At 41.5% G+C, this 26,418-nt stretch overlaps 1 protein-coding gene across 2 annotated transcripts; it reads right to left on the bottom strand.

Annotated features, from left to right (window-relative positions):
- Positions 1-46: 46 nt before the first annotated feature.
- Positions 47-25,938, bottom strand: LOC310822639 (tripartite motif-containing protein 3-like). Of its 2 annotated transcripts, none has more exons than XM_083695048.1 (13): positions 25,871-25,938; positions 10,920-11,101; positions 9,605-9,845; positions 9,281-9,432; positions 8,973-9,153; positions 8,035-8,764; positions 7,805-7,908; positions 7,475-7,642; positions 7,211-7,379; positions 5,410-5,469; positions 5,029-5,099; positions 4,685-4,825; positions 47-202 (listed from the first exon to the last, which is right to left on the bottom strand). In XM_083695048.1, the coding sequence occupies exons 2-13, from the start codon at positions 11,063-11,065 to the stop codon at positions 50-52; spliced, it is 2,316 nt and encodes a 771-aa protein (XP_083551174.1). In that variant the 5' UTR covers positions 11,066-11,101; positions 25,871-25,938; the 3' UTR covers positions 47-49. The 2 variants fall into 2 exon arrangements, with proteins under 2 accessions (XP_083551174.1, XP_083551173.1); XM_083695047.1 differs by lacking the exon at positions 25,871-25,938 and adding an exon at positions 16,213-16,283.
- Positions 25,939-26,418: the final 480 nt, after the last annotated feature.

Raw genomic sequence — 26,418 nt, 5'->3', positions numbered from 1 at the left:
TGCTGTGGGGAAGCTAGCTAGGCTGGGCTGGACTGGGCACAGGCTTGCTCTACTGCAGGTAGCGGTAAACTTTGAAGCAGTGGTTCCCAGAGTCTGCCACTGCCACATGGCCATCTGAGGTGAGGGACAGGCCTTGGGGGCCATACAGGGGGTCCGCTGTGGTGTTGATGTAGGACAGAAACGACCCTGAGCTGTCAAACACCTGGAAGACAACACAACATACAGGTCGGTCCACTTGCAACAAACATGTATTACCATAACTTCCTTGGTTTATTACCAGGACAGTGTTGCCTGCATAGTTTCAGACAAAACCAACGAAAATATGTCAGGCTCTAACTCAGGTGTAATTGGATGCACCTGTGCAGCAATGCTCAAGGTTTAATCTTACTTGCAATGTACCACTTTCAGATAATGGTGAAGGGATATGTTCGCCTAACTTATTTAACAAATTAAACCTAGGAATTCAAGGTTTACAAGCATGCCAAAATTGTCTATATAGGAATGATACCTGATGTTTTGCCCAGGAAATGCACATGCTTTATTTCTAAACTACATCAATATGCTATTAAATATTTTCACATCCTGCCAATATTGGGAACATGCTTTGTTATTTTAGGTTATGTGATATTTTGATTTGTAGTGACTATTATTCAATGTGTAGCTGAATATACAGTGTCCTTCTTAAGTAATGGGACAGTGGATCTGTCTTCTTCTTTTGGCTCTATACTCCAAAAGTTTGGATTTTAAATCAAACAACAAGGTTAACATAGAGATATTCAGCTTTTATTTTAGGATATTATTTGTTTACATATTGGTTTCACCATTTAGAAATGACACTTTGTATACATAGCTCACCATAATTAAGAAAAACCCCAAAACAACTGTCCAGGAGGAACACTCTCCATGAGGTAGGTGTCAATGTGTCAGAGACTACCATCCCCAGAATACACCAGCCAAACTACAGAAGTTTCACCACAAGGTGCAAACCACTAGTTATACTAAAAAAGGATGGTCAGGTTTCAGTTTTCTAAAATATAACTAAAAAGCCTGCAGAGGTCTAGAAAAAGATATTCAGATAAGATAACTATTATCATTTACCAGAGTTATTGCAAGTGGAACATTTGGAAAAAAAAGGATCTGCCCAAGATTTACAGTATACCACCTCATCTGGGAAACATGGCGGAGGTGTTGTGTAGCTGTATGAAATGTGTGTTTAATTTGGACATTATATAAATCTGTCCCATTACTTCTGGTGCCCTGAAATAGGGGTACTATGTACAGTAAGTCAGAGTTTAAAAGGTTCATGTTTGAGCAATGGTATCGCGGCGGTAACTGGCCTTCTCCACACATTTTATTTAAGGCGTTTCACCTTGGCAATACAAGGGAGCATCATTGAGCAATTCTAATGGATGGGCTTGTTGTGAAACAGTAGCTCATATCTGCATCTTCACTTACCCAATTTGTGAACTGATATTAATTGTATATTTTAATTTAATTTGTATTATCCTTATTATTGTAATTATTTTTTTTCCATTCTGAATGAAGAATAATGGCAGCCTGGGTGAAATACGTGAGGAGTAGCCTATACATTTTCAATTTGGAATAGGACAAATTATTGTCTGATCGAAGAAATTCAAAATGATGTCCTTGGATAAACCTTAATTTAGACAGATCATGTCTTCATGGACACTTCATAAAATGATGTGAAGATATGGAATATGCAAGGTCCTGTGTAAATAATGAGACAATGTGAAGCATTTGTTCTTCTTTTGGCTTTAGCTTTTATGTGATGGTATGTGTATACATATTAGTTTCACCATTCAGAAATTACAACACTTTTTATGCATAGTCCTCCTATTTCACCACACTTCACTTCCAAAAGTGATGGGACAGATTGACCAAATGTCCAAATTAAGCACTCATATTTAGAATTTGGTCAACAATTTGGTCGACTTTGCATGCAATAACAACCTGAAGTCTGTGATCCATTGACCCCACCAGATTCTCTTGGTGATGCTCTGCCAGGCCTGTACTGCAGCCATCTTCAGTTTGTTTTGAGGACATTTTGCCTTCAGTTTCAGCAAATGCATGTTCAATAAGATTTAAGATTTATGTTTTGGGTCATTGTCCTGCTGTACAATGAAAGCGCCATACAATGAGTTTGAGGCATTTGCTTGTACAATACTTGGGATGACAAGATGTTTCTGTACACTTCAGAATTCATCCTGCTACTGCCATCAGCAGTTACATCATCAATGAAGACAAGTGAGCCAATTCTAGTGGAAGCCATAACACCCCTTCAATATTTCACCGATGAGGTTGTATGCTGTGGATATTGGGCAGTTCCCATTTTTCTCCACACTTTACTCTTGCCATCACTCTGGTACATCCTTGTCTCATCTGTCCACAAGACCTTTTTCCAGAACTCTGCAGGCTCTTTTAGGTACTTTTTAACAAATTGTAACCTGGCCATCCTGTTTTTGTGGCTAACTAGTGGTTTGCACCTGCAGTGTAGCCTCTGTAGTTTTGCTGGCGAAGTCTTCTGTGGATGGTAGTCTCTGACACATTCATGCCTACCTCCTGGAGAGTGTTCCTGATCTGTTTACAGTTGTTTTGGGTGTTTTCTTAATCACGGTGAGCATTCTTCGGTCATCCACTATAGAAGTCCTTTTTGGCCTACCAGGCCGTTTGTAATTTCTGAGCTCACCAGTGTTTTCTTTCCTTTTAATGATGTTCCAAATTGTTGATTTTGGTAGGTTTAAGGTTTTGGCTATGTTTCTGATATTTCAGCCTCATAATGGCTTCCCTGACTTTCATTGACGTCTCTTTGGTCCTCATGTTGACAGACACCAATAGCAGACCCCAAAGGCAAATGCAAGGCCTAGAATCAATACGAGACATTGAGAGCTCTCTTATAAATGATGTGACGGAACACTGACGAACCAGAAACACCTGTCAAGCCAATTGTCCCATCACTTTTGAAATAGAGTGACTACGCATAAAATGTGCTGCAATTTCTGAATAGTGAAACCAATATATACACAAATACCCTTAAAAAAAGTAGAGAATCTCTACTTTAACCTTATTGTAATTGTTTGATTTCAAACCCAAACTTGTGGAGTATAGAGCCAAAAGAAGACAAAATGCTTCACTGTCCCATTACTTACACAGGGCACTGTAAGTGGCAATGTTTCCCCTACCATCGGGGCAGGGGTGGTAATTAACTCGATATCTCAAATTAGTGATAGGTTTCTCAGTTAATTTACACATTTCAACAGTAGGCTGTATATGCACACAGCACGCTCACAACGCAAAAAGTGCAGTTTATGTCATTAATTTTCCACTCTGCAAAGGAGAGTATAGCAGATCAGCCTATTGTGATCAGTGAAAGTAAGCTGTCATGTTGACATAATTCAATTCATAGTGTTCTGTAGGCTATAGCCTAATAAAACTCACAACTGAATATCTCTAAACAAATTATATTTTCACTGTTTTACTGTCTGTATCCAATGAGCCATTTGTAGTTGCCTAACTGTATTTTTTTTCTGTTCTTTTTCACCCTTGTCTGGCATATCATGTATCATACAGTAGTTGGCTTCAAATGAATAACTTTCATGTAGATTTCATATCATTGCTGTAGCCTTAGACAGTTCTTGATATGTGTGACATTCATGATCTGACACATTTTTCTGCAGCTCCAGTGTGTGCTTGCTTGAGCTCCGCTTACAACAAGCTCAAATCGTTTCCCATTAACAAGCAAAAGCGACACAATCTGTCTAGCCACTAGACAGTCTTGCCCTACGACAAGAGATGAAATTCGAATGCTGAGTACAATTTTATTATTAATATTATATATGTTTTCTGTTGTTCTTAACATCTATGACGTCAACAAATGACAGATCTGCCAATTTGTTCATTTCAAAAGAAATGTTCTACCTATGAACTTTCACAACATGTTTCAGTCCAGCAAATACTTCACAGTTACTCCACAAGATCCTCCTCTAATCCCCATACTGCCTCTTTCAGAATTAGTAAAGGACAGCTCTCAATTCCATTTTCTGGAACAGCCTCCCAGATCAAAAGAATTGCACTAGCATTTACCAGTTTAAAAAAAAACATAAATATCTTTTGGAGCAACTGTCTTAATATTCCTTTTCAATCGATGTCTCTAATGTTCTTTTATTTTTCATTTAATCACAAATGTTATGTTCTCACTGTCTCAAAATACACATTTTAGACTAGCCAACATTTCAGACTAGCCAACAATAACTTAACATTTTGTTTAATTGTATTATTAATATTATAGTTTCTTAACCTCCCCTACACGATTTGCCTTTTCTTTTAATTTTGTCTTTCATTTGTTATTGTGTGTGTGCAAATCCTAAATAAATGTAGTAAGCATGTATTTTCCAAACCTACTCATATTTTCTTCTTGCTTGTTTAATGGGTCATATATGTAGGCTTACATAACCCCAACATGCTGACAAATCCACAGCTTTTTCCTCTTGAATTAATTGATGGATAACCTTTCTTGTCCTTGGTTGAACGAACTGCATTATTCGGAACTCAGTGGGAAGGAGAAAAGTAATATTTGGGAAATCATAAATGGTAGTGGTTGTTACAGGCAGATAAATCATAAATGGTAGTGGTTGTTACAGGCAGATAAAAGTCATTTTCAACCTACCTGTATTCGGCTGTTACCCCAATCTGCAACAATGATATTCCCATTGGCATCAACAGCCACCCCTGTAGGGGCGTTGAACTGGCCGTTTCCTTCTCCATGAGAGCCAAATTTAAAAAGGAATTCCCCATCAGCACTGTACACCTAGGGAAGTGATGCAAACTGACATCAGTTATCCAACACTTTGAGAAGGACATTTTCTTGTGGCACAGTGACCTAAGTAACGGATCTTAGGGAGTCACAAAGAATATGACATACTGTTGTAAAAACAGCCTGGAGTCATGGCAGTTAACACCAACTTGATATAACATTTGAAACAATAGACAATAAGAAATTGTGAGCCGTACCTTTACTGAATGGTTGTGGAAGTCTGTTACAACAATTTCATTTTTGTTGTTTATGGCCACAAAGTGGGGACCTTGAGGGAGGGGAGGGGAGGGGACAGAGTGGGAGAGAGAAGGAAGATGAGTCATCAACTGCTTTGCAACATTTAGAGGAAGTTCCAGACTATTTTTGTACTTTCAACAGAACTTTGGTAACACTAGTCACAAAGGGAAACACGTAACAACTTGAAAGCCCTAACAATTTCTGAGCATCGTCTTGGTTCAGGTAGGGCACTCTAAGTCAACATCACAGCTGTCAGGGACAGAGGCTATAAGCAGCAAGCAATATGGGAGCATTGTAGAAATTACATACAATTCTGTATTGTAAACAATACAAATACTTACTGAATGCAGGGCTAGATTTACTAAGTTTTTGATCCAGTGCAATGTTTGCACCACTTTTTTCTAAAAGGAACAAAAAAGGTCAATGTCAGAAATGAGATAGATTCAAACAACTGAGAGGCATCCATAGAGTATGTGATAATCTCTCCCTGTTGCAAATGAAGACATATCAATGGAGGATTACTGTATACTAATGCAGGCAATTAGTCCCATTTAGCAGAGACTAAACAAGAACAAAATAGGGTAAGGAGAATGATTATCTTTATCATGCATCAAATCTCTGAAATAGTTTTACAAGAGCCAAAGTTATTCTTTATGAATATATCAATGATAACATAGAATGGTCATATCATTGCATGACAGATAATGGCAATCTGAATTAACAATCTGGATGCAGCAACAGCTCTTAATATAGGAGATAGGTGCTATTTGCCCATTCATGCATTTCAAGACTCACTAAAGTGAAAATCTTAATTTCCAGTGTTTTGGTTTGAATTTTGGTTTTGCCAGATCAAATTAGCATCACTCAAATATAAAAAAATAAGGTTTCTGTCATTTTCCAGTACTCTTTATGTAAACATCTAGCCCTGCTACCCTCCCTCAGATGCTCAGTTTTCGAAGGGTGTGATTTAAGGGGTTATCCATCCTTCACCATGACCCATGTTATACTCCAACATAATGAGTGCTCTGTGTAGTAAAAGTCTATCAAATAAACCACTCACATAATTTGTTTACATTTTACATCCCTCCCATTTTAGCCAGCAGTAGCAGTGCACACAGTGGTAAAATGCAGCAAGACTGTTCAGAATACAAAGGTAAAAAAACGATGTAGCTGAAGTTGTCTTGTTGTTTGAGCTAACACAGTGTTGTATTTTGCAAGATAGAAGCAGGATTGACTGGGCATGATGGTCACACATTTGATCAACAGTTTTTTTTAGCTGGCTATAATGTTGACCAATTCATTAGCAGTCTACAGAGTATGTATGCCCCATTTCTGTTTGCAGTTGAATGTCATTACATTTTTGGTGAGTTACTTTGAGCTAGCCTTGTAAAACTGTTAGCAACTCTACTAAGGTAAGCTTCTATCTTGCAAAATACAACACTCTGCTGGCTTGAGAAATTGTGACAAGCAAAAAAACTACTACTTGCTACTTTTGGAGCATTTTAATTGTAAACAATTAAAGTATGTAACCTAACATTTCCCCAGAAATGATTTTATATGGAAATCAAAGTCACTTGAGTGGACCTTTAATCTAATCTTATGTGTTTGGTTTCCTAGCATTTTAAACAAATAGGCACCAGGCACAGTCTTTATCAATGCAATTTCAGATACAGTGCTGTAATACAAAATGAGCTGAAACAATGAAATAACCATGCAATAATCAAGCAGTGACGATAAATCAATAAATAAAAAAAGAACAACTCTATGAACTCTCTGAGTCTGTACATCTGGCCTAGCCTTATGCTCTGACACAATAGGCAGCACTAATAAACGTTATTTACATAGCACCTTTTTAAAACAATGTTATGAATTGCTTTACAAATAGATAAAACAGATATGTAAATAAAAACAAAAATATAAGTAGAAACAGTAAAACACAGACTTATTAAAATATACACTTTATATTCAGTTACAGTATATCATACAGAATCTGCAATAATACCCTCTTCAAGATGAGCTGGTATATTATTTGTAATGATATATGTCTCAACAATGTCATAAACCTTTCTATAGAATAATAGCCTTGCTAGATACTGTAACATTTCTCAAGTACAGATGGATATACTTCATATAGCACAGTACCTGCAAACTGCCTGTCTGATGTTCCCTTGGCCCCAAACTTTGTCACCAGCTTCCCATTGGACTGGAAGATAAAGACACAGCAGGCCTTGTTGTCAACGGCAATGATGTGTCCATTACGATCGACAGCCACACCTTTAGGCCCCATCAAGCGTCCAGCTCCTATTTTGCTCTGTGAGGGTCAGAGTGGTAGAGCGGGAGAGAGTTTGGTTATGTGGATAGTGACTATACATTAGGGATGATTTATTAAGAATGAGGACCTCTCACCTTGAACTTCCCATCAGAGGAGAAGATGCTGACCCATCTGTTGTCATAGTCAGCCACAATGATGTCACCATTCACGTCCACTGTGACCCCTGTGGGGCGCTGCAACTGCCCTGGTGACCGACCTCTGACCCCAAACCTCAGCTTGAACAATCCCTCATTGGAGAACACCTGAGAAAGAACACCTCAATCACTCAAAATGGTTTAAATAGCTCAGGAGATTGATTGCAATAGGCATCTACTAACTCATTTCAAATTGTTTGGTAGCTACATTTATTCTGTGTTGCACCCTGTAACTCAGATACATGGTTAGGGTTATTGCACTTCTCTTACCTGTATGCACTGATTGTTGCTATCTGCAACAACAATTCTGCCATTGCTCGAGGTAGAGATGCCTTGTAAGTTGGTAAACTCTCCTTTATCCCGACCTCTTGTTCCTGTCAAATCAACATATAACATACATAAGAACACTGAGTCTCAGAGTTAATGTACCCAAGAGCTTTAAATAGCCCAGTCATGAGTTATCATCCAAAGAGCAGGATCACATGAGCAGCTGTACCCACCCACTCTGTAGATGAGCTCATCCTCAATGGGGTTCTCCTTCTTCTTGGTGGTGCTGTACATACTGGAGGGCCGGCGGACAGCCTTCTGTCGAACATGACCCCCACCTCCACTTGGGGACTTCACCCTCCGCTTCACATCATCTGGTGACTGGAGGACGTCTGATGGCTTGACGGCACGCAGACGGAATGGGCTACCCCTAACTGGCTGCTCGTATAGGAGCAGGGAGAAGGAGAACTCCCCCTCAGAGCGCATAGTATAGCCCACCTCATAGGTCCCATTCTTGTTGTCCACCACCTCTGCCTCAGTGCAGCCTCCATCTGCAGAGATGATCTCTGCCCTCAGCACAGCATTGCCGGTCTTCACTAGCTCCCCGTCCTTGTCCTTGGTGGTGACAGTGACTGTGGTGTGCTGTCCCATCAGTGTGTGTCTCAGGCCCTCCCCAGTGGCCACACTGGTGTGGCCCACGGCCCCTGTGGTGATTAGGACGCCCAGATTCTGGATGGAGCGCCGCAGGCCCTCCGTTTCCACCTGGCAGTCTAGGTGGCTGTTCTCATGGGGCTGCTCTGGGAAGGTGTGGCGGGCCAGGGCGCTGACACGCTCGCCCATCTGCTTCTGGACTAGCAGGACCTCGGTGGCGCTGCCGTGGCTCAGGGCTTGCTCTGTAAAGCTGCAGCTGCTCTGAATGTTCTCTTTCCCCTGCAGCAGCGAGGCCAGCTGGGCCTGCAGCACCTGACTCACACACAACCAGGGAGAACCAGTCAGTGGTGTTAACACTTGCAATGCAGCATGAACTTTGCATTGGATTAATAGACCTAGATTACCATACACTCAAGACCACTTTTTTTTTCAAGAGTGTAGGTATTTAACTTGAAAATAGAGAGAGGAGAGAGAGACAAGAAGTAAGAAACATACTGTAGGTGCATTATGAGACACTTACCTTCTGCTTGGTGCTGCAGATGTTCTCCAGGTCCGTGATGAGGACAGTCTTACGCAAGTGTAATGCCTTCTCCAGCTCCTCAAAGGTGCTGCTGATCTCAGTCACTGCCTCGTTATTACGTTCCGTCAACTGCTTGGAGATCTCATTTACCAGCTCAATGGCAGCCGTCAGTTGGGGCAGTCTATCAGAGAACAGTCAGGGGAGGGTTGGATATGGGCAATGACATAACTAAAGAGTAGATGTCATATTCTGAGTAAGTGCTTGTAATAATTACAAATTGAGAGGTGGGGAGGGGACTCATGTTGTACCTGTTGCGTATAGCATCCAGCTGATTTTTCAATGCTGACTTATGCTGTTCCAGAACATCCCTCAGAGGAACGGTCACATGTTCCCTGTGCTCTCCTTCTGTGCACTCCAGACACATGGCTGTTTCACATGACTCGCAGTAGAACTCCATCACCTGCAGAGGGCACAGAAGAGGATCTTTGCAAAAGCAAGCTACACTGACAAGGTAAAAGGAAGAATCAACCCAGAAAACATGACTCTATATTTCAGAGTTTTGTGACTCATTATTTCGTGAAAAAAAACAAAAACAAAAAACGTAAAAGTTCTATAGTATCCAATCAGTTTACCTTGCCCTCGTGGTTGGGGCAAGAAAGGGGCTGGCAGGCTGCAGCAGCGCTGACTGACTCCAGCACACTGCAGGCCTCGGGCCGGGTGCACTCTGGGTCCCGCTGAAGCACCTCCATCAGGTTGGTGATGAAGAAGTTGTTCTGCAGGGCGGCAACGCCCTTCTCTGGCAGGATGGAGGTCTGCCGACACACTGGGCAGGACAGCGTAAGAGACTGAGGGGGGATGTAGTTCTGTAAGCATCTGCACAGAGGGGTACAACGTTCAGGGATAGGTGAGGTTGTTAAACACAAGCAAACAACTATGAACAGTTGGCACCAACATCAAGGTCAAGGATGTCACATCAGCTATGAAATATGAAATATTTTACAGTAACTAGCTAGCTATCTAGCACGTTAGCATTAGCAGCCAACATGAACTATGCTAACTTGCTCAGTTCAGTTAGGTTGTAGCCTCACCAAAACTCAAGAGTAGCACAAGCTATATTTTATTCAGGCTGTATTTGGTCTTTTACCAGCTTTCTCATCAGCTGCTAGTGGCTGACACCCAGCCAATTACTACAGCTAGCTACTAAGAAAGTGATTGAGTTTCTCTACCTATATTATCTTAGTTTTAGTGTTAGTCACTGTTAGGCACTGCTATGCAGTCCAAATGGGGAACTTTCAACTGTTGTAAAAAGTAGTAGTAAAAATCCATCAACAGACACCGCTCATGGTTGAATCTCACTTGATTCACATTCTAGAACTGTTGCTAAGTAGATTAGTGGTAAATATCAAGTTTAACCTCGGAAATATATGTGTACAGTCTGTTATGTGTGCCCTATGCAGTCCCAATGAGGCACTGTTAGCTGTATGGCCACAGTAAAAAACTATCAACACGTTGTATGACACCACTCATAAAAATCTAGTTTAGCCTTGTAAGCATTTGTGTACAGTCCATTATATGTGTAAAATATATTTGTAAAGTGGATATGTAATTATAATTAATGCTGAAATTACTTTTTACTTTTTGCTTTTTACTGACTTTATTCCATAATACATATTTTGAAATCGCTCTCAAAACATTTACTCATGCCATGACCCAGTTGAACAATTAATTATTGCAGGGTATAATCATAATCCTGCTTGGTAGGAAAAAACTGCTAAGTAGGAAAAACATGCCCAATATGTATTTCACAATATATCAAGAGCTTACTGTAATCAGGATACATGTACATACAGTATAACAGTAGCTGATAATAATCAAGGGCTCATTTCCCTGTTTCCACTTCTTGTTTGAGCCTACACTGTATAGTATTATACATAAAATGTGACTTACTTCTCACAGAAGGTGTGCAGGCAGGGCAGAACCTTGGGGTTGTGGTAGTGGTCTAGACAGATGCTACAGACCAGGAACTGCTTGTCTATTTGCCTGACCACAGGGCTGGTGTTGCCAGTCTCACGCTTGGCCATGGTGAGAGACATTCACAGAAGGAGGAGGGGGCACAGGCACTACTTAGCCTGGACATAGGAAGAAAGAAATGGTGAGAGACAGGACAGACAGACATTCTCAGGAGGGTCAAAGACCTACCCGGACAGAGGAAGAGAGCATAAACACTAGTTCATGACCTCACAACAGAAAAGGGCAGTCATAAAGTGCAGCAGTAATAAAACTTAAGTAGGAGACAACAGAGGAAGACACCAAATGACTGAAAATTATGTACTCCTAAATACATCAAATGCCATCACAAAGCAAACATTAGCATACAACCTTTCTTATGATTTACATGTCTACATTCACCAAACTTTTTAGTTTCTCACAAGTAAGTATAATATGTGTTTTGGCTTGGATACTACGATGGAGGGCCAGCCAAGAGTGGCTAGAGGATGTGAGTGGCCCGCCCTTTGTGTAGAGTCGGTCCTCGATCTTACATCGGGTATGTGTGAGACTTTCCCATCTGGTGGGGCCAGCCCTCCGCGTGGGCAGAGGTTGTGCGTAACTCCCCCCCCCCAAAGCCATCCAGCCAATATACCTGTTTCAAGCTCAGTCGTGTGCCATGTGGCCGTAGAAGCCTTGTGCACGAGTTGAGTGCAAGTACAAGTCAAGTTTCTCTTATTTTGGCCTACACTCCAAAAATTGGGATTTTAAATCAAACAATTACTATGAGCTTAAAGTACAGATTCCCAGCTTTTATGTGATGGCATTTGTGTACATAGTTTTACCATTCAGAAATTCCAACAGTTTTTATGCATAATCCCCCTATTTTAGGGTACCCAGGACAATTGGCTTGACAGGTGTTTCTGTTTAACTCAGGTGTGTTCCATCACATCATTTGTGCAAGCATAAGAGAGCTGTCAATGTCTAGTATTGACTCTAGGCTTTGCATTTGCCTTTGGAGTTTGCTATTGCTGTTTGTCAACATGAGGACCAAATAGGTATCAATGAAAGTCAAGGAATCCATTATTTGGCTGAAAAATCTTAAACATTGCTAAAAACCAAAATCAACAGTTTAAAACATCTTTAAAAGAAAACAAAGCACTGGTGAGCAGCAATCGCAAATAGGCTGGTAGGCCAAGGGAGACTTCTACAGTGGATAACCGAAGAATGCTCACCATAATTAACAAAACCCCCAAAACAGCTGTGCCACAGATCAGGCACACTTTCCAGGAGGTCACAGGAATATGATCATGTACCAAAGTGATTGCAAGAGGAAAGTTTGGAGAAAAAAGGATCTGCCCAAAATTTACAGCATACCACCTCATCTGTGAAATATGGTGCAGGGGGTGTTAGGTTTGGGCATGTGTAGGTGCCACTAGAACTGGCTCACTTATCTTTATTGATGATTGTAACTGCTGACAGCAACAGCAGAACAACTACTAAACTTTAGTGTTTAATTTGGACATTTAATACGTCTCTCCCATTAACTTTGGGTACCCTGAAATAGGGGGACTATGCGTAACAAGTGGTGTAATTGCTAAATGGTGAAACCAATATGTACATCAATACCATCAACTAAAAGCTGAGAATCTCTACTTCAACCTTATAGTAATTGTTTGATTTCAATTCCAAACTTTGAATGTAGAGCCAAAAGAAGAAAAAAATGCTTCACTGTCCCAATACTTACACAGGGCATGGTAGATGAGGATGGCATGGCCAGTACCTGTCTGATTGGTTTTGCTGTATTTGATGTGGTACTGCATGGTTTGGGAATCGAGTTTGATCTGGTCGGAGGGGCATGGGTTACGGGATGGATTGAAGCTGTGTGTATTGGTAAAGGAAAGTTTCCAACATCAATGTACTGTAGCAAATCATTTATCGGCAGATAATAGTTGTTTTCATGTAGGCCTATGGTTTTCCATTCAGCAGGTGAAAACAGCAGTGGTAGGCAGCTATGGGAAATCTGGTGGCGCTAGGTAAACCAGGGGGGAGGGGCATAATATGGCCATGCAGAGTAGCCAGCCCAAGGGAGGGCAGAAGGGGCATAGGGGGCTGGAGCAGGATCGAGATAAGCAGACTGAGTATAGACAGCAGCAGGGACTACAGGAACCGAAGGAGAAGGGGGAGTGGGAACCGGAGCCACCGGGGCCACAGGAGCTCCGGCGAGGGAGGAGGAAACAGGGACTTCCGATCCGTAGCAGAGTGGGAGACACCCTGCTTGGACAGGAGTTCCCGCAAGTGGTGCACTGTCCATTCACAAATGGATAGTGGCGTGGACTTCGAGTTTAAAGCCTGAGTGGCCTCAGCAGCAGGGGAAGGAACGACTGGCAGGTTGAGCAGGCTGGGTAGGGCGCACCAAGCAGGCGTGCCAGACAGGAGTGGCAAAGAGCAGGGATGGAATAGGGCTGGCCCCAAACTGGGCTGGTCAGATCCAGGGTGGGAACAGCAGGCAGCGAAATCTGGATCCACTACAGGGAATCCAGGACAGCGAGCTTGGTGAGCACTGTAAAGTGTCCATGGTAGAAGTTGCCAATAGGCTATCAGTATCAGGAAGCATTACATGAGGATAGGAAGTGAGGTTAGGTTTGAGTGCTGGTTTGAGTGTGGGCTAATTAGTTGAGGTTGTGTAGGTGTGCGAGGCTGATGAGTTAAGCAGGTGCAGGTGCAGGTGCACGGGGGGTCACCTGAGCCGTGTGATCTCATTGTTCGAAACTCTCCTCCCAAACCCATGTTATAAACTTCATTTGTAGGTGCACATCTAGTCATCACTTCCTACTTTACAAATCCTGTCAGTATCAGGATGACACTATGGGTAATCAAGCAATCAAGCAGGCATACGTATAGACATTCATCACATGCCTCATGGAAATAAATGGGTGACAAATTCACACAAACACAGCCATGGCTGTCTGGAGAGATCAGTACTGAGGAGGTTGCCAGAGTTTTGCAGTATCATTCAATATATTGTGAAACAACTGTTGTTTTCAAGGGAAATATATGAATGCTAAAATGTTGGGTCTGATCTGATCAATGGATTCATTTGGCAAACATGTTACACATAAACTAATTGACCAGTCACTTTATCTAGGTGTAGGTTGTTAGTCCAGCAAGCAACATAATATTTGTACTTAAACCAAAATTACATTGCTATCTACTTGTAATCAAAGCACAGATCATTGGGTGTTATGTGATGTTTAAATAACATGGCTGCACACAATGAGAGATGGCATTACATGGATCTACTGTATATCAGTGGGTCAAGCACAGATTAACTGTATGTAGCAATGAACTTTCTGTACATCTGTCATATTGTACACACAGCCGTGGAAAGGATTTGACACCCAGAATCACCAACAACATTGACACACTGCTCTGCCATGGTCTATGCACATATGCTAATCAAGCAACAATGCTCACACTCTGTAAACCATGTAGCCTACACATTACACATAGCCTGTTTTTGTGTCTCCTTCTTTGTTTGTTAGCCTAATATTCAGCATGGTCCTCTAAACCACTGTTCAGTTAAAGCCCATTTTCCATAGATACCACTAGTCCCAGTGCTGAGTGAGTGGTTTTGTCTCCTAAAAGCTAGGCTCTATTCTTCAGAAAGGAACTGAGACACAACATTACCTAGAGCATATTATTGTGACATAAGCCATATGCCAGTGGCTCTGATAGGGGCTCTATTCTAGATGCTGCACAAAGAAGAAAAGCCTGCTATTACCCACACATCTACCCATTTGCAGCCTCCCATAACCTTAAGGCTTCATGTTGTCAACATAAGAGCTTGTCATACTCATCTCCATTCACTACCACGGACGATTAGGCATGGTTATGAGTATATCTAAAGTAGGGGTCTGATATGTCAGGGTTTATCTGTGTCTAAAACGTTTAACCAACTCTTCCTAATAAAGATTTATAAAATCCAATATTGCTCTCGGAAATCTCTGCATGGAAATATTTTCTCTGAGTTTAAAATGGAAAACACTTCTCTCAGACTGACCTTAGATTATATATTCATTACATGGGAAACTAGCAGGCTGAAATTTGTTTAAAAAAATGTAGTATCTCGATCCAGACACAAATATGCCCACCATGGCCTGTTCTCAGGGATTGCATGCTACCAAAGCAACAGAGACACTGGCCCTAAATATGTGGGAATTTGTCAGGATAGGCCAAACAAGAGGACAGTACACAGTGCAACGGTTTGTGTAAAAATGACTTCCCTAAGGGGAGGAAACATTGCTGATCCATCCTTGAAACTGCTAACAGCCTACTCTGGACCAATGTGCTGCATTAAAAAACACATAGTTCCATTGTGGTAATACCATGCTATTATAGGCCTTGACCAAGATAAAGCTAAACCTGAGTATATACACAGAAAAGACTCCCTAGAAAGAAATATCAACTCACCAATCACATCTTCACCCATCACAATCCATAACTGTTCCTTAGACTGGCCTCATCTTTCACCTGCAGCTCGGGGTTAGTAATCTCTCCTTCAAGGCTGCTTCAACAAAACTGATCTCTCAATCACTGCTGCTGCTCACTGATGGTGTGCACCACCCACCACCGGGCCATAGAGCTGTCCTGCTCACCAAACACTACCTTAGGTTTTCCTCCTTATTTACCCCTCTCTCTTTCTTTTCCCCTTCTGGTGGTAGTTCTCTCTCCCCTATGTACACAGAAGACTGATCAGTGACATGACATACAGTAGCAGGCACAGCTAGCTCCTCTTTGCTCTACAGCTGAGAGGAAAGAGAAAAAAGAGGAAGCCTTAAAATGGCACTCCCAAAATTCCTCCTAGTTCCTTCCCCTTACTCCCAGCTGGCCCAGAGGAGAAATGAATAACACCAAGCCTAGTCGAGGCTCCACCTGTCTTCTTCAGGGAGCAGGGCTTAATACACCGAGTAGGGAGTTTGCCTCTCTCTAGATGAACAGAGCTCTGAGGCAGCTGCCTTTGCAGTAGAGAACAGCTCTAACAATGGCATTCCTTCCCTGCATTCAGCCACAGCTCAATGCTCTCATTCTCTCTCTCTCTCTCATTCTCTCCCTCTCTCTCTCTCTCTCTCTCTCTCTCTCAAACATACAGACTTACCCACCCACTCACTCACTCCCACACGCACACACACACACATTAACACACAATAGCATCCCACAGCAGCAGCCCTGATCTAAGTAACGGCAGACTTACAGTTGGGGATTTTTTCAGGCACGCAGGCCTCATTGTTGTTTCCTGCCCAGTGATTACAAGGCCCAGTGACTGAGGAGCACTGTAGATCCCTTTCAATGTCCACACCCCAGCCTGACTGTTTCAGCCTCCCCCAAGCCCCACTCTCCCTCCCACTTCTCGCCTCCCCTAGCCCCCTCCTCTGCCTCCTCCTTCACATGGGCTCTAAATGGCAGCAGCTGAACGGTGACATCAGGGGGCAGCAGGCGAAGCCAAAGCCTGCAGGCTCCTCCCCTCTGTGCTTGCTGGTCTCTATGCTAGGCCTACGGCAGCCCCCCCCCTATTCCCTTGGCAGCCCCCCTCACTCAGTTCCTCTCGCCTCGCCACTGAAAGAGGATCTTTCTTAAAAACACAGTCTCCCCCAGACAGCAGCTTTGTGTAATAATGCATGCAGACAAAGCTGTGGAGAAAGGGCAGATGGCAAGTATAACAGTGGTTGTAGGAAGGAGATTGATTTAGAATAACATGAGCAGAATACCCTCACCTATTGCACAAGAACGTGAATCCTTTTAGAGACAGTAAAATAGGTTGTCAAACATTGTAACCCCCATACAATGCCAGCATGTATCAGTGTACAACAATGAGATTGTAAGTTATTGACACTATATAGAGCAATTTAGTTAGGGTGTATTTTTGCATTTAAATAGTTCTTGTATTGTATAACATTGTTGGGGCCCCATGTGAACTAAGCATCACTGCTCTGTTTGCAGAGTATGTGACAATAAAGAACTTTGAACAGTAGAAAAATGGAAATATGGGCAGCAGGCAATAATAACGTACAAAATAGATGATAGTCTAGTAGATCCAAAATTATATGGACAAGATTACATCTACAATGTTTAATCTGATAAATGCAGATTTAGGAGAAAACCTAATTTGGACCAGTGTTGAGAGGGGCAAATGACTGCAATAGAAGCACAGTGCCTCCAAGGGCAGAATGATGCTCATGATCTGAATAGTTTCTCCAGGGGAAATGGAGGATCAGCGCTACACAAATATTATGACTACATACAGTAGTCAATGTACAGCAGAATTTTATTTTTTCTTCTCTTTTAGACCCTTCCAACACCGGTATAATGCTGGTATAATGTGTGAAAGTGGTTGTACTTATTTATTTGAGAAAGCCCCACATATAAAGGCCCACAACATGATTGTATAGTATCTATCAAACTCTCTCCCTGCACTAAGTGGCTTAATGACCTCCTTCAGGGTTAGGCTCTGTCTATTGTCTGGATTGCTGTATCTCTCATTTACAAGCCCAGTCACTTTGGTGAAATTAGTTGTAGTGAATCAGTTGTGGGGGTACAGCATGGTGGGGAGCTCTATATTCATTGAAATATACTATACAGCAATGAGACAAGACAGTCCATACAATACAGTACAACACAACATTATGTACAATGAGTGTGTGAGTTGCTAATGTGACAGGATATTCTCAACCAACTCTGAATAAATTCCTTTGATATGATAGAGAGACTATGTAGAGGTGTTTCAAGAACACATGAGGTGGGCTGGCTTACAATATTCCTAATTATGTCCCATCATGAGACCATTCTCTGCAGGGCAGTGTTTATTCGTCTGAGAACACATCATCTCAGAATAATCTGTTAAGATTGACACTGCTGCCCTAAAACACATATTCTTCACTTACCCCAAACCCACTAATGGCATTACTTCCCTATGAGGACTATAAGGCCATTTAGATTTGTCTAGAAAAATACCATGTAGCCTACTGAATTAGACTTTTTAGAATCATTTTCTCCCCACCCTGATGCAAAAACATGACTATATGATTCACTCATCTCATCCCAGTGTGTCTCTGAGTGTGCCTTTAATAATGTAATGAAAAGGTGAAATATATTTTCCTGTCATCATGACTAATAGATGGCAAGTGATGCTATCTGTTGTAGACATACATTATGACAGAGCAAAAGCCTCCACTTAAAATCAGACAAATGTGTATGACTGAATCCAACTCTTACTTCTCCCTCTCTCTGTTTTTCAATTATTAATGATTGCTGTTTCATAAGCAGCTGTGAAAACCCCACAGTACGATTAATTCGGGGGAAGTCAGTGGCTATGAGTCACCACAGCACAGTGGACTTCTGGACACCCTCTGCTCCTAGTATCTGACACAGACATCAGCTGTGTGGTGGGCTGGAGAACTGTGCCTGCCCAGAGTCTGAATGACCTGATGTTGGATGTGTTAGCCCTTGGTAATGTACTGTGGAGCTACTATATGTTTAAATATAGAACCTGGTTTATGTTTCCATCCACTTCTGTTGCTGGTGGGTATGTCAGCATAAGATAATGACATTCACATAACTTTTTAAAGAATCAGTCATTGCTCATATTGTGATGCAAGTGATGTGTGTGCCAAAAGAGGGAGGCATGGAAGCAGATAGATAGGGCATCTATTGAACTGTACAGCAGACTACTCAGGTAGAGAAATGCACAATAGTTATGGGACAAATGAGGGCATACTCCTTATAATACTTTATACTGAAAAACATGAACAGACAAATTGGCATGACAGGGAAACTGCTTAACCATCCTTGTGTGTGTCCTCTGATATAACCTCAGTGGGGTTTATCAAAAGCAACAAATGTTTTTCCCTTTAAGGGTTTCCAAATACACCCCACATCCACACATTGGGATTTCAACATGACCTATGTCAAAGTACCAGATATGGGACACAGCATGAAGAAGTGAACATGTGGTCATCATTCAGAATAGAAAAATATGTGCGGGGAAGGAGGCCAGCTCAGACTTGGATCATGCATGACTGCCCAGTGATTGTGTATTTTGACTTCTGCATTATTTAAATTGTCCCCATTTCACAAAGGACGAAAGACTGTAGTCCTATTTAAACTGAGAAGAAGGGCTGGAAATAGTGACCCACAGGGTTTATGGGTGCCTAAAGAAAGGACCCAGCCTTATTAGAGAGTAGACTCAAACCCACTGATTCACTAAAATTCAGATCAGATGCACTCTCTGTGATGTACCTATTGCCAAGGACTACAAAGAATGAACCTCATCTCAACATGTTTCAGTTAATAGTGTAGTTGTACTGCCAGTGCAAAGAAAAACATTTAATCTGACACAAAACTGTGGTTGTCAAAATGGGTGTCTAGCAGAAGAGAGATTGGAGGGTGCAGCTCTGCTACACAGGAGTAAGCATAACATGCTGTGGCCATACAGATGTCCCCTCCAACAGGGTTTGGCTCTCAGTCTACCCATCAATCATTGTTCACACAGCAAATCCCAACACAGCACACTTTTTTTTACATGTCACTGCGCCGTATGAGGACAGCTGTCTCCATGCATTACCTCCTGTCAGAATGTGATGGAATGAAACATTGGGCTGTTCATGCAGTGTAGAGCATTTCATTGACATAATGTGATGGGACGCTTGTCTATTCATCCACGACTGTGTGGCTATGCACAGCTCCGACACCACCATCAAGTTTGTTGATGACACCACCGTGGTTGGCCTTATCTCCAACAACGACGAGACAGGGATAGGGATCAGATAAATATCCTGGCAGACTGGTGCCAGGATAATAATCTCTCTCTTAATGTCAGCAAAACCAAGGAGCTGATCGTGGACCTCAGGAAGAAAGTTCTCTCTGCTTCTGTCTGGCAGATGGTACCGAAGCATCCAGTCCCAGACCATCAGGCCATTAGACCCCCCCCCCCCCCCCCCCCCAGAATACACCTCGGAGAGTGTCACACTCAGTGACACTCTCCATTGACATTGCACTCTGCATTCTACACTTTACTCCCTCTCCTGCTGCTATAATTATATATTTTATTTGATTCTTTTTTATTATATATGTTTTTTATTATAATATATGTTTTATTATTGTTACAGTTTATATTTGATCTATTATCCTTATTGCATTCTATTGTTGATGATGATTGATGTTGTAGTGCTGCTCTGCATCAGGCATTTTGTTGCATTATATACTTATACGTATACGTATTTAATGTAATGACAAATAAACAAGCCTTGACATGACTTGGTCAATATGCTGGCAGATCCAAGAGAGAACAATTATTTGTGATGGGAAGTACAAGCCACTCCTGTTTAGTGAGATACTACAGTTTGATCAAAGTTTTCTTCTGTTTCAGGTAAGAACTTTATTACACTTGGTCTACCCTAGAAAACTGTACCTTTCTGTGAGGTGATTATAGACCTTCAATAGGTAATCTCTGTGCCACGGATAAGAAAAGAGACACTACACTAGCCCCAGCATATCAAGTACAGTACTGTTGATCACTTCTGGAACAAAAGAAAGAAAAGGGGCATGGAAAGATAAGGAGACAGCTGTATCTATCACAGTGGGCACAGCATCACACACGCTGATAGGATACAATATTCAGCACAATGTCAGCTCATTTGAATTAATAGATCCATAGTACTGTTTGCGGCATGTTCGAATGTATACTGGCCGCACAAATACCATGCACTGCAGATTTGACCCCCCCATTCAGCCACTGGGCACAGCCCAGACCCCTGTCAAACCAGTGCAGTCTGCTACTAACAGCTGTCACTCAAATAGTCATGACATGTGTTTATTGATTTCCCTGTGAGGGATGGACAATATTTGCATACCGACATTTATATGCAAAAAGTCCTACTCTCCGTATGGACAGACAATATTTACAGGAACACCATGAGGATGCAGCTCAATAGAAAATAAACCATACAGTCTTTCTGTGGCTTCCATGATTGGCTTTAATCAATCTAATTTAAAACTACTACTGAGCTATGGGGAGTGGGTTTCACTAATTCATTTGGAGCCTTTTTATCGTTGAAAAATAACAAAGAAAGTGTATTCAATTATTAGAAACTGGATGATTTAGACTGGAAATTGTTTACATAGTTGAATCAAGAGAATGCATAGCAGCCTAGAATTCTTTAAGGAGGTAGTACTAATAATAAAGTAATGTGTACAATAAATAGTATCACATTCTATTATTGATATTAATCAACCATATAGAACAGTAGGATTAAAGCACATCTGATTAATTAACATGGCTAATCTGAGATAAGGAAACCGTTTTTTGATAAAAGGCCTAAAATATGAATTAAATGGATTCAAAATAACCTAGACACCCAAATCAATACCCTGTCTGTATGGTGAGAAAGGGAACATCAAACAGAGAATATTGCTGGTCTTATTGTAGACTATCTAAAGATTAAAGTTCCAGTGTTATGTGTGAACCTGCACAGTTTTGCAATTTATCTGAATTCAAAAAGGCTAGACCTCAGAGCAAGAGGTCAATAGCACAATGTACCTCAGTGTCCTGAGGATGATGCAACCTGAAGCATATCAAATGCTTTTTACTTAGATGTATAGATGTTCCATTGACTATTAGTTGTAAAGCAAACTAATTAGACAAAACTAAGAATAGACATTAGACATATATAAATCTCACTGCAAAGTTGACTGTCCACATTGCTGATGCTGACTCAAAGAACTGCCATGAGTACTGCTCTGCAGTACACAAGCCTACTTTTCCGTAGTGGTTTATCAAAATACATCAAACTCGTGAGTTGATCTAATTAATAGAAACTGCATCCCTGTAGGGTGTCCATTTTAGGACATCCTCAGTTCTCAGCTGATAGAGACAGTTGTCAGATCAAAAGGATGTAGTTCTGAGATCAAACTGCTACACTTCCTTAAACGAAAAGGCTATACTCCTTACGGCCTTAGGTGAAACGGCTCTACACCTTACGGCTGTAGACGAAAAGGCTATGCTCTGTAAGGCCATAAACGAAAGGGCCATATAAGGCCTTTGATACAAAAAAGGTGTTGTGTTTGAAACACAGCATTCAGCAAATATTTCAGTTAACGGTTTATTCAGTTCAAGCTACATTGAGAAATTCTGTAATATTTCACACACAAAAGTAACACTTATGTAAATGTTCCATACCCCCACTTTTCAATGAGAAATTTGTGTTGCCTAAACTGATAAAGCCAGTTCCATGCTGGAACTGTGTAGAGGTGTTGTGGGCTCACTACTCCTTATCCCATGCTTTGACCAGGGGCCCATTCAGGTAGTTGATGAGGAGGCAGGTAACAGTGTCTTACAGCTTGTGCTCCTTCACTATGAATCGGCTGCTACACATGGACCCTCAGCAGAGCCATGGACTGCGTTTCCATGACTTTGACTTATGCTGCTGGAATCTGTGCTCTCTTTGAGAGGAAAGCAGGTCTGGAGACCTTGCAGGGCACAATCGTCCACAAACCTTTGTCTACCATTATGGACATCCCTGTGTTTCAGTAGAGACAACATGGCAGACTGCTTCTGGATCTCCTTGTCGCTGACAGAGCCTGCATAAAGGGCCAATCATCCCCTTGAAGGTCTAATGGGACTTGTAGCTGGAGAACACTTACATCTTAAGCAGAAGAGAAGATGGGGTTTGGCAAAACAACTTGGTGCAATTGAATTATTCTGGAAAGTGAACCTTGACTGCATCCTCAGACATCCAGATACACCCTGACCCAAGTACTGCGTACAGGAAGTTGTCCCATGTTGTCACGATGTGGCTCCCAGTGGACTAGTGGATATTTCATCTGTGGGCCACACTCCTCTGATTCAAACCCAGATGGGTAACGAAAAGGAAAAACTTGTGTATGGGCTGCAGGGACTGTGACTGTTGAAGAGAGAGAGAGAGAGAGAGAGAGAGAGAGAGAGAGAGAGAAAGAGATAAATATGCATATAATATGCAATAATATGACAAAATTGACCAGCCTACCAGAGGTTTGGAAAACCTATAACCTATAATTATTGAGTGATACATTTATTTTTCCTCCCTAACCCATGAGCATTTGTAATAATGGTTTAATATGGTTTAATTATTTAAAATAGCAAGCTGATGAGAGAAGATATATTAAAAAAGGTTATTTTATGTTATACTCCTACATAGTACTACCCTCTGGAGGCAATGAACGGTACAGTTGTATAACATACACTTATTGCCACAACCAAGGTTGATGGAATTAGTTTACAAGGCAAAATTATGTCCATATTGTCCTTTAAAACAAAACACGTGGCATGAAGATCATAATAGAGGGATGTATAAATGACCAGCCCATTTACGTACCTAAGCATAGTAAGGAACAGTGAAACATGCCAAGAGCGTATATGAATGTATATATAAATATATATCATACAAACATATGCATAGGTCTACGTAAATCAATCCATGCCTTATGCCTTAATACTGACCTCTCACCAGATCCCCTACAGCTTCACATTCACTCAGATGTCTAGCTTGCCTGCATCCAGGCAAATGTTGCTGTGCTGTATGTGCGCCTCCTGAGGGGATATTGATACAATCAATATTCAATAACGATAGCCATGCCATATCTAGCTACATAACACTGACAGTGTAATGTTGACTAAAAACATTATTTGTAGCAAAAATAAACGTCAACTATGATATATCTCTTTCTGATTACACTTGTTGAAGTTATCAACATCAGCCAATGTTACTGAACTACAATTATCCTCATGAATAGCAAGGGATAAATGCACAAGGATGCGACACTGCTATGATAAACATTGCTATAAGAACAAAACAGAACAGGAGCAATTATAACAGAGAAATTAACACAATTACCTTGTCTTTGTTGCCTCGGATTCTTCTGTATGACTAACGGTTCAATGAAGGATAGGGAAAATGTTTCAAGCTGTCAAAAGTTTTGTGTTATTACGATTGCGGTATATATTGCCTATAAATCAATCTGTGTAATACGTATACTATAAAACAGTTTTTCTTCAGAATGTTTCGGGTTAGCTCTGCCTTTTGCCAATGCTTTCTCTGTTTACAAATTGTCCGCTTCCAATTGATCAAAGTACATCAATCAATGCATCACGATTTCCATTGGCTGTGTTCCCAGAAAGGCTGACTCGTCATTGCAAGTAGCGAAAGTTTTTATAGAAACGTATGCCTCATTTTATATTGAAGAAAGACTAGGGAGTGAATCCTTTTCATCTGTGGCCGTAAGGAGTAGAGCCGTTTAATTTATGCCCGTAAGGAGTAGAGCTGTTTCGTTTATGGCCTTACGTAGTATAGCCCTTTCGTCTATGGCGGTAACGTGATGCACCGTAGCGACGTTTTGCCTACGGCCGTAAGGAGTAGACCCTTTGTTTTTAAGGGAGCAGTTTAGTCTCACACCTGAGGGAGTATAGCCTTTTCGTTTGAGGAAGTATGCCAGTTTGGTCTCACAATTGAGGGAGTATAGCAGTTAATTATCAGAACTACATGCTTTTGATAACTCAATATCAGCTGAGAACGGATGATGTCCTAAAATGGACACCACATACCTGCCCCTTCCTGCTTCGGGAGAGGTATTTCACTTGTGTGATGTCATTGATAGTTACCCTTAGTGGTCAGGGTCAAATCTAGTTAAGAAAGTGTGTCCCCTACTAACTGCCCTCTCAGTCTTAAACATAGTCGCTAATTCCTGCCAAGCAACTTCATCTCAATTGAAGCAACACTGAGTTGAAAGCTGAAACTCAACAGCATTTCATTGCAGAGTATATTACAATAGTCAATAATCAAAGCTAGATGCACTATAGGGTACATAAGACAGCATGCTTTAAGCAGGCACACCATGCGCTTTTTCACTGTGGCCTATGTCATGGCTGATGAAGACGCAGTGGGTGATGAGAATCTTTTCTCATGCAGTACCGCCTGTTCTGCCTGAGCAGTATCAAACACAGGTCTGAGATCAGCTATAAGCTACTGTAGTCTACTACACCCAGTGTTAATAAACCCTGACTGTAACCTCGAGGCCAAGACTGGAGTAGGGCATGCAAACACTGCTTATTCTCTGCCCTGTAGGCACAGCATCTAAAGGTAGACAAAATATTCGACCAATTAATAAAAAATAATACATTATGGATACATTTTTGACATCTACAATGTTTGATACAAAGGCATCCTTCAGTGGTTGGTCACTGAATAGTATCACAACCCCAATTACACACAGATCCATTGGAAATTCAGAATCATAGCATAAACCCTGAAAGAGAGGTTTGGAACTGATACGCTAGCAGCAGAGGATGTGAGTGAGGCACAGTCTAGTACCACTAGACCAGACCTACATACAATACAATGCCAAATGAGGTATAGAATGACAAGGGCAGAAATTCAACCAGGAAAAACCAGGACATCAAACAACTGAAGGGTAATCAGTTCTCCACAACAAATTCAATGCAAGTTAGACTGCAGCAAGCATGCCCACCTGCCGTAGAAAAGGGCTGCTCAGGAGCCAAAATGGAGAGATGTGTGGGTTGGACAAGGAGGCAAGACAGACATCGAAAAGTAGAGGACGCATTACAACAGATAGACACAAAGCTTTTCATACGATGCATTTTATTCTTATATGAGTACAAAAGCTAAGCACATCACTGCCTCACTGAGTGGTAGAATATTTACTGCCATTCTGTGATTCACTGATGCACAGATGCTAGACGAGATACTGCAATCAATTATTCATCCTCTCCCATCCGCATTTTCAGGAATCATAGACATTACTCTTAGTCTAGTCTGAGGAGAATGCAGAGACAGAGATACACTGAATGACCAGACTGTACTCACATGAATTCCCAGCAGGAGAGTGGTGTCAGCATCCCATGCTGCAGAGAGAGCTGCCCATTGTCAGTGTCTTATTCTCCTAAAACAGAATCCATAGACAACTCAGAGAGAGAAATGAAAGGGCAGGGTCTGTCTTTAGGAAAAGGAGAGAGACAGCGAGGTAGAAGAGAAGAGAGAGGAGGGAGATGATGGGAGTGGCAGATGCACAAAATGTTACAGCATTGGCTAGACAAGCAGTAGGAGGAGTTCTGGCATCCAATGGCAATAGCATGGAGCTGAGAATTTGCAAAACAGCTAGAGCATCCTCCAAAACTGACTGAGGGATAAAGACTGTCTGCTGCAATGGGGTTTGGTCTCCTGAAACACCGCCCACTGCCCATAAAAGGACAATGGATGCTTTTCACAACCTCTGGTGTTTGAATTGGGGTGTAAAGACATAGGGAAGACACACACAGAAGCAGTGGAGAAGACAATGATCAAGCAGTAATATATAATGAATAATCTATAATGACTAAATTCCTTCAAGTGCACTGGATGTGCCCTATGCCAGA

The sequence above is a fragment of the Argentina silus genome (genome assembly GCF_951799395.1).
Source record: "Argentina silus genome assembly, chromosome: X".
Lineage (NCBI taxonomy): Eukaryota > Metazoa > Chordata > Actinopteri > Argentiniformes > Argentinidae > Argentina > Argentina silus.
The sequence above is the reverse complement of the archived record's forward strand: the minus strand, read 5'-3'. Positions and strand labels throughout refer to the sequence as shown.

Bases quoted from the DNA above. Each gene is read 5' to 3' on its own strand.
- LOC310822639 (XM_083695048.1), bottom strand. From the start codon at position 11,065: ATGTCTCTCACCATGGCCAAGCGTGAGACTGGCAACACCAGCCCTGTG. The intron at 7,643-7,804 runs GTAAGAGAAGTG...GTTCTTTCTCAG, and splicing joins GCAACAATCAGTGCATACAG to GTGTTCTCCAATGAGGGATT. The intron at 5,470-7,210 runs GTACTGTGCTAT...TGTTCCTTTTAG, and splicing joins ATCAGACAGGCAGTTTGCAG to AAAAAAGTGGTGCAAACATT.